This window comes from Lolium perenne, chromosome 6 (genome assembly GCF_019359855.2).
Source record: "Lolium perenne isolate Kyuss_39 chromosome 6, Kyuss_2.0, whole genome shotgun sequence".
Taxonomy (NCBI): Eukaryota; Viridiplantae; Streptophyta; class Magnoliopsida; order Poales; family Poaceae; genus Lolium; species Lolium perenne.
Window position 1 is genome coordinate 176,496,308 of NC_067249.2, and position 9,474 is coordinate 176,505,781.

A 9,474-nucleotide genomic window follows, 5' to 3' on the forward strand; every position below is an offset into this window, starting at 1 on the left:
AGTACTTTTCTGGCACCATTGTGTGTGTGCTCGAAGCTATTTCCTTTAGATCCTGCAATTTCATCTTTTTGTTTCTTGTTTTACACTAGTTAGGCATAATGGAATACAACTATGAGCTTTTTAATTTATTTCCTAAGTTAAGACATGAATTGTGTGATGCGAAAATTAAAGAACCTATGGAGCCTCAATTGCATGCTAGTAGCAATGTTATTAGTATGAACGCAATCACTGCTAATGCTATGGATAAGTCTAAGCTTGGGGAAGCCAGTTTCTGTGATCTTTTTAGCTTCCCACCTTTAGGGGAGAAAATTTGCTCTGATAATGCTTTATCTCCCATATGCGATAACTCTGATGATGCTTGTGATATTTTAAATCCACCTACTGCAAGTACTGCTTTCAAGATACCCATGAAAATTATTGAACGTGTTATTGATAACCGCTATGAAGGGGATGGAACTGTCCATCCTGGAGATCATTTACTGTTTTTGCATGAATTATGCGGGTTATTCAAGTGTGCAGGCATCTCTATGGATGAAGCGAGGAAGAAGCTATTCTCTTTTTCGCTGTCTGGTAAAGCGGCGCATTGGTATAAATTGCTGAAGAATAGTCATTCTCTTGGTTGGGAGGAAATTGTACCTCTCTTTTATTCTAAACTTTATCCTCCTCATGAAGTGCATATTGATAGGAATTACATTTATAACTTTTATCCTCGTGATGGAGAGAGTATTTCTCAAGCGTGGGGGAGATTGAAGTCACTAATGCTCAAATGTCCCATTCATGAGCTCCCCCGTAATGTTATTGTTAACAATTTTTATGCGAGGCTTTCAGGACAACACAAGGACTATCTGGATGCCTGTTCGGAGGGATCTTTCACAAGCAAGGAGGTTGAAGCTAAGTGGGATCTTCTTGATCGGATTGAGGAGAATGCTGAAGGATGGGAGAACAATGAAGGTAAAGAGTCAGGTATAAATTATGATTATGAATGCATTGAAGCTTTTATGGATACCGATAAATTTCGAAATATGAGTGCTACTTATGGTCTTGACTCTCAAGTTGCTGCAAATCTTTATAAAGCCTTTGCTTCTCATTTTGAATTGCCTAAGAAGAATTTTGATAAGTATCATGAACCTTTTAAAGAGGCTTGCATGAAGAATGAAATTGTTGTTAATTATTGCAATAAGCATGCTCAAACTCCTAAGAATGCTATTTCCTATAAGCATGTTAATTTTTGCGGAATGCATAGACCTTGTGGAATTAATCAAATCGAAGATGAATATTGTATCCATCATATTAATGAAAAAACTAGAAAGTGGGCTAGGACTCTAGATGATCTTGGTAAAAAAGTTTGTGCCCTCTATCCTTTTATTTGTGAAGTTTGCCATGAAGTGGGTCATTTTAATTTTCAATGCTCCTCCAATGATAATTTGAACCCAATGAGTGCTGCAAATTTGTATTGTGATGATGAAATTACTCCTAATCAGCATGATGAACTCACTTTATTTTTGTGGTGTGAAGAGTTATCAAGGAAAATTTCTTTGTTAGATATTAATGATCTTGATATTGATGATGTCCTGCATGGGTGTTTTTCTTATTGCATTGATATTAGCCATACAAATACTTACATACAAAATATTTTAGAAGATGACACCTTGCCAAAATTTGATAGGACCGCTGTGTGTTTTCAACTAATTAATGAAAAGGAGGGATCCTCCCAAGTTTCTTTTATTGTTTCTGAAAGTAAATCAGGTTATGCGGACAAGCCACCCTTCAAGCCTCTTCCTCCTAAAGAAGGGAATGAGGAGAAGGAAGAGAAGAAGAAGAAGAAGAAGAAGAAGGGAACGAAGAAGAAGAAGAAGGGGAATAAAAAGAAAGAGGTAACGGCATATCCCCGCGTGAATGAGATAACGCTAGGTAACCGTAAGTATGTTGCTCCTAATGATTATTATGATAATGAATCTGAATACAATGATCTTCCTATGCCCTTTACATACATTAGTGATCATGATTTGAATGAGCACACTACTTTTGATATTGCAAATCTCTGGGAAATTAATTCTGAAAATGATGATGATAATAATTGTCATAGTATCAGTGCCATCCATGCTTCCTCCCATAATGATAGAGAAAGCTCTAAGCTTGGGGAAGAGGTGTTTGAAAATCCTTTTGCTACTGATCATTATGTGTTTGATACATCTCCTTATAATAACAATGATGGTATGGTCACAGATAAACCGACTGTGAAAGATAAATATTCTATTTCTTATGATAACACTGTGCCTCCGACCTTTGATGATTATTATAAAGAATACTATGATATAGGTTATAACTATCCTTATGAAACTTGTCATAGTCATGATTGGATTACCAAAAACAATTCCCTTAATATGCAACTTGTTTACCATGTTCAAATTCTTGATAATAATCTTGCTCCAATTACTGTTAATGAGAAGAACTCTTCTTATGCCAAAATTAATGATACTTCTATGCATATGAACCATGATAAGAATGTTTTAAGTGATGGGTATATTGTGGATTTCATCAATTATGCTACTGAAAGTTATTATGAGAGAGGGAAATATGGTTATATGCATCTTAATAATATTAAGTTTCCCCTCTTTATGTTGAGAATCTTGAAGTTACTCGTGTTTTATCCTCTTATGCTTGTCACTTTGTTCTTCATGAATTCATTTGTGTACAAGATTCCTCTTCATAGGAAGCATGTTAGACTTAAATTTGTTTTGAATTTGCCTCTTGATGCTCTCCTTTGCTTCAAATACTATTTCTTGCGAGTGCATCATTAAAACTGTTGAGCCATCTTAACGGCTATAAAGAAAGAACTTCTTGGGAGATAACCCATATGTTTATTTTGCTACAGCAACTTTGTTTTATATTTGTGTCTTGGAAGTTGTTACTACTGTATCAACCTCTCCTTATCTTAGTTTTGTGTTTTGTTGTGCCAAGTAAAGTCGTTGATAGTAAGGTTCATACTAGATTTGGATTAATGCACAGAAACAAATTTCTTTGCTGTCACGAATCTGGGCAAAATTCTCTGTAGGTAACTCAGAAAATTATACCAATTTACATGAGTGATCCTCACATATGTACGCAACTTTCATTCAATTTGAGCATTTTCATTTGAGCAAGTCTGGTGCCTCAATAAAATTCGTCTTTACGTACTGTTCTGTTTTGACAGATTCTGCCTTTTATTTCACATTGCTTCTTTTGCTATGTGGGATGGATTTCTTTGTTCCATTGAATTCCAGTAGCTTTAAGCAATGTCCAGAAGTGTTAAGAATGATTGTGTCACCTCTGAACATGTGAGTTTTTGATTATACACTAACCCTCTAATGAGTTTGATTCGAATTTGGTGTGGAGGAAGTTTTCAAGGGTCAAGAGAGGAGGATGATATACTACGATCAAGAAGAGTGAAAGCTCTAAGCTTGGGGATGCCCCGGTGGTTCATCCCTGCATATTTCAAGAAGATTCAAGCGTCTAAGCTTGGGGATGCCCAAGGCATCCCCTTCTTCATCGATAAATTATCAGGTTCCTTCTCTGGAAACTATATTTTTATTCGGTCACATCTTATGTACTTTACTTGGAGCGTTTGTTTGTTTTTATTTTTGTTTTTGTTTGAATAAATGCTTGTGTGGGAGAGAGACACGCTCTGCTGGTTCGTATGAACACATGTGTTCTTAGCTTTACTTTTAATGTTCATGGAGAAGGTTGAAACTGCTTCGTTAAATTGTTATATGGTTGGAAACGGAAAATGCTACATGTAGTAATCGGTAGAATGTCTTGGATAATGTGATACTTGGCAATTGTTGTGCTCATGTTTAAGCTCTTGCATCATATACTTTGCACCCATTAATGAAGGAATACATAGAGCTTGCTAAAATTTGGTTTGCATAATTGGTCTCTCTAAGGTCTAGATAATTTCTAGTATTGAGTTTGAACAACAGGGAAGACGGTGTAGAGTCTTATAATGTTTACAATATGTCTTTTATGTGAGTTTTGCTGCACCGGTTCATCCTTGTGTTTGTTTCAAATAGCCTTGCTGGCCTAAACCTTGTATCGAGAGGGAATACTTCTCATGCATCCAAAATACTTGAGCCAACCACTATGCCATTTGTGTCCACCATACCTACCTACTACATGGTATTTCTCCGCCATTCCAAAGTAAATTGCTTGAGTGCTACCTTTAAACAATTCAAAATTTATCACCTCTGATTTGTGTCAATGTTTTATAGCTCATGAGGAAGTATGTGGTGTTTATGTTTCAATCTTGTTGGGCAACTTTCACCAATGGACTAGTGGCTTCATCCACTTATCCAATAATTTTGCAAAAAGAGCTGGCAATGGGATTCCCAGTCCCAAATTAATTAATCAAAATAGACACTCCTCCATGGTATGTGATTGTTGGATGGCACCCGAAGGATTCGGTTAGCCATGGCTTGAGAAAGCAAAGGTGGGGAGGAGTGTCATCATAATAACTAAAATAAAAAGGCACTCCTTCATGGTATGAGATTGTTGGCAGGCACCCGAAGGATTCGGTTAGCCATGGTTTGTGAAAGAAAGGTTGGAAGGAGTGCCACACAAAAATAAAAATAAAATGGGAGCCGCTCTTTGAAGGTTTGTCTGGCAAGGGGGTTAGAGTGCCCACTACCATTCGTTGACAACAACAAACACCTCTCAAAACTTTACTTTTATGCTCTCTATATGTTTTCAAAACCAAAGCTCTAGCACAAATATAGCAATCGATGCTTTCCTCTTTGAAGGACCATTCTTTTACTTTTATTGTTGAGTCAGTTCACCTATTTCTCTCCATCTCAAGAAGCAAACACTTGTGTGAACTGTGCATTGATTCTTATATACTTGTATATTGCACTTGTTATATTACTTTGCATTGACAACTATCCATGAGATATACATGTTACAAGTTGAAAGCAACCGCTGAGACTTAATCTTCCTTTGTGTTGCTTCAATACCTTTACTTTGATTTATTGCTTTATGAGTTAACTCTTATGCAAGACTTATTGATGCTTGTCTTGAAAGTACTATTCATGAAAAGTCTTTGCTATATGGTTCATTTGTTTACTCATGTCATTCACATTGTTTTGATCGCTGCATTCATTACATGTGCTTACAATAGTATGATCAAGATTATGATGGCATGTCACTCCAGAAATTATCTTTGTTATCGTTTACCTGCTCGGGACGAGCAGAAACTAAGCTTGGGGATGCTGATACGTCTCCGACGTATCGATAATTTCTTATGTTCCATGCCACATTATTGATGATATCTACATGTTTTATGCACACTTTATGTCATATTTATGCCTTTTCCGGAACTAACCTATTGACGAGATGTCGAAAGGCCAGTTGCTGTTTTCTGCTGTTTTTGGTTTCAGAAATCCTAGTAAGGAAATATTTTCGAAATCGGATGAAATCAACACCGGAGATCTTATAATTCCAGGAAGCTTCCAGAGCACCGGAGAAAAGTCAGAGGGGAGCCAGGGGGGCCCCACCCCACAGGGCGGCGCGGCCCAGGGGGGGCCCCCTATCATCTGGGCACCCCGTGGCCCCTCCGACTCCGCCTCTCAGCCTATTTAATCGTCCCTGACCTAAAAACCTCGACCAGTTCGACGAAACCAGAGAAAACCATCCAGAGCCGCCGCCATCACGAAACTCCAATTTAGGGGACAGAAGTCTCTGTTTCGGCACCCTGCCGGGACGGGGAATTGCCCCCGGAGCCATCTCCACCGCCGTCTCCACCGCCATCTTCACCGCCATCGCTGTCTCCATGATGAGGAGGGAGTAATTCACCCCCGGGGCTGAGGGCTCCGCTGTAGCTATGTGGTTCATCTCTCTCTTTGTGATCTAGTTGAATATCATCTATGTGCTACTCTAGTGATGTTATTAAAGTAGACTATTCCTCCTGCACGGTGTAATGTTGGCAGTGTGTGCATCGTGTAGTACTTGGCGTATGCTATGATTGTGATCTCTTGTAGATTATGAAGTTAACTATTACTATGATGGTATTGATGCGATCTATTCCTCCTTTCATAGTGTGATGGTAGAAGTGTGCATGCTATGTTAGTACTTGGTTTGGTTGTGTTGATCTATCTTGCACTCTAAGGTTATTTAAATATGAACATTGAATATTGTGGAGCTTGTTAACTCCGGCATTGAGGGTTCGTGTAATCCTACACAATGGTGTTCATCATCCAACAAGAGGGTGTAGAGTAGTCCTATTATGTGATCATTGTTGAGAGTGTCCACTAGTGAAAGCAGGATCACTGGGCCTTGCTTCCAAGCATCGAATCTCTGTTTGTTTACTGTTTTGTTGCATGTTTACTCGCTGCCATATTTTATTCAGATTGCTATTACCACTCATACTCATCCATATTACTTGCATCTCACTATCTCTTCGCCGAACTAGTGCACCTATACATCTGACAAGTGTATTAGGTGTGTTGGGGACACAAGAGACTTCTTGCTTTGTGGTTGCAGGGTTGCTTGAGAGGGATATCTTTGACCTCTTCCTCCCTGAGATCGATAAACGTTGGGTGATCCACTTAAGGGAAACTTGCTGCTGTTCTACAAACCTCTGCTCTTGGAGGCCCAACACTGTCTACAAGAATAGAAGCTCCCGTAGACATCAATATCCTTCGCCCCGGAGATTTAGGGATTACGGTCAGGATCCCAAAGTTCAGGTGTGCAATGCCAATCTGGCCAAGTGCAAAACAGTTAATAATCTTCAGTAGATACGGGCGAACCAAAGACCAGAACTCCTTAAAAAAGAGGACTGGCAGGCAATCTGGTCTGGGCGTCGTGTCTCCCTTCATAAGGTCAACATGAGACTCATGTTCTCAGCCTCCGACACTCGACCGACCTCATCCCAAAGGTTAGGAGATAAGACTAGAACCCCTGGGCTCGTCCCCAAGCCCTAGAAGTTCTCTATAAAAACCCATAGACGTGTTCCTGGAGTCCCCTAACATCGACAATAACCTCCTGGTCAGACACTAGGCGGAGGATGGTGCGTTTTCTCTTCCTGCCATTTGCAACCACATGGAAGTACGCCGTATTGGCGGCTCCTTTGAGCAGCCAATTCAGCCTGCTACCTTGCTTCCAGTATTCCTCATCCAGTTTTGTGAGATGTAACAGCTGATCCTCTAGTTGATATCTAAGGGCCCATCCCTCGTTGTCAAGGCCGCCATCAGCAGCCTAGATGTCTAAGGCTTGGGTATGCGCTAATATGGACGCATTCGTGTCTCTTGGTTCTTTTACAATGTTGGACCCCAGCCTTTTAGGAATTGTCGTAAGCACACAAAGTTCCAAGCGTCGATGGGATCATAGAAGGGATCCCCAAGTCTTTCTAGTTCCCTGCATTTTAGCACGACCTTGTCCCAAAACTCGGTGTGCTCGAGCCATCTCTTCTTGAAGAAGAATCTAGGGCTATGCTTTCTCCACTCATCTCCAGAGCTCAGAATAAGCGGGGAGTGGTCAGAGCCAATTATGGTCTCTGCCGAGAGTGAGCAGAGCGGGAACAATGCTTCCTACTTGGAGGACACAAACACCCTATGAACAACACATCTGACCGGGTTAAGTTGTATGTTCATCCACGTGTACCTTGCAACCCTACGTATCTCCCGGAACGCGAGGTTGGCCAGAAAATCGTTAAAGGCTTGCACCCTTGGCCAGTCAATATTGGCGTTATTTTTGTCCTCTAGTCCCCTAATCGGGTTGAAATCTCCGCCTACCACCAGAGGGTGAGGGCATGCGGCAATGATCGGCGAGATCTCGGACAGGAATTCCGGCGAGCGCCTATGATCTATCGGGCCGTAAACCAAGAAGATCACCCATGTCATTCTGGTTGCCAGCTGCACGACCGTCACACTGAGAAAGAAGGAGCCATCACCCCATTCTTTAACCTCAGAAGCGTCCTTGTTTACTCCGAGTAGCAAACCTCCTGACCGACCCTTGGCCGAGGAAGAATGCCAAGCGTATCTACCCCCTGGGTCTATGATCAGCATCTCCGCTAGAGAGAACGATTCTCTGATCGTCTCCTGTAAACCCATGATGTTCAGGTGTTCCCTAATCATTAGGTCCTTGATGTGCAGGCGAAGCCCCGGCGCCCCAAATCCCCTAATATTATAGAAACATGTGTGTATTATGCACACAGACTCTTGCTCCGCCGCCAGCTGGATGAACTTCAACTATTATGCGTTGCTCCTTTGGAACAATCAATGGTTATGTTTGTTGGTGGTATGTGTGTTTGTTTGCAAGCTTCGACATCACTCGTCAATGTGTGTGGTCTGTGGTTATGTTTGCTGCATGTCGCGACCGATCAATAGCAAAATGTGTTTATACTGAATATACTGTTCCCATCATTTCATCAAAACTGAATGTGATCTCTAACAAGCACGTGGAGTCTTTTTTCGACAGGACACACAAAGCCTTCCTTATCTTTATAGAATAAGAAGCGAAGACAATTACAAGAACATCTGAACAGTTGCGAACAATAGGGATGTGACACACTCACACAAGAACCCCTCCCCTCCGCCTAAGGCCTACTCTCGCGCTAGATTACTACTCCCTCCTCTCTTCGTCCTCTCCCAAAGTTCGAACTCCTCCTTGATCTCCACCAACATTTGGTGACGGTTCTTCTGCTCACGCTCATTTCCAAAGGTCCTAGCGTTCCTTTGCTTCCATAGCATCCAAGTCATGCTGATGAACATCGAATCAAATCTCTTCCTGTCGAGCTTCCTTATCCTCTTGCAGGTTTCCGTCCATCACCTGTCCAAATTGCCGACGAACCCTGGATCAGGAATGCTAAGACTAGCACTCTGGAGCACCTCACACCACACCTGTCTCGCATACGGACATTGTGCTAGTATATGATCCATATTTTCCTCTGCCTGCAAACATGTAAAGCAGGTATCCGGCTGCTCCTGAAGCCCATGTCTTGCCCTCCTATCTGAGGTCCTAACCATGTAGCGCATTGCAAGACATACAAAGAACTTTCATTTCATAGGGGCAAAAGAATCATAAACCAGATTGCACAAACTCCATCACGTGCTTCCCTAACAAAGCAACTCATATGTGGTATTTGCCGAGTACTCGCCCGATGTCGATCCCTTCCACAAGATCTGGTCCGACCTAGACACATCACGTTCTACCGACTCCATAGCCTCCCATAGACGTGTGCATTGCTCCCAAATCTCCACTATCATCTCCCCCTCAATGTCATCCAACCAATCATTCTCTCTCATCGCCTTCGCTACCATGCGAATATTTTTGCGCCTGGTCGGCACCATCGCTAACACCTCCGGGGCAAGCTCTTATGCAGTGTTATCGCTGATCCATCTATCCCTCCAGAAGTATATCTTGTGGCGATCTCCCAAGAAGAATCTAGCCATACTCTTGAAAACCTTTGTTGCCTCGGCATCATTTAAGCCAGGCAAGCCATGCCAA

The 9,474-nt window shown here is 41.5% G+C and overlaps 1 protein-coding gene across 1 annotated transcript; it reads right to left on the reverse strand.

The window, feature by feature from the left end:
- Window positions 1-6,957: 6,957 nt before the first annotated feature.
- Window positions 6,958-8,993, reverse strand: LOC139832568 (uncharacterized). The gene is made up of 4 exons (XM_071822353.1): window positions 8,797-8,993; window positions 7,599-8,145; window positions 7,329-7,556; window positions 6,958-7,224 (listed from the first exon to the last, which is right to left on the reverse strand). The coding sequence occupies exons 1-4, from the start codon at window positions 8,991-8,993 to the stop codon at window positions 6,958-6,960; spliced, it is 1,239 nt and encodes a 412-aa protein (XP_071678454.1).
- Window positions 8,994-9,474: the final 481 nt, after the last annotated feature.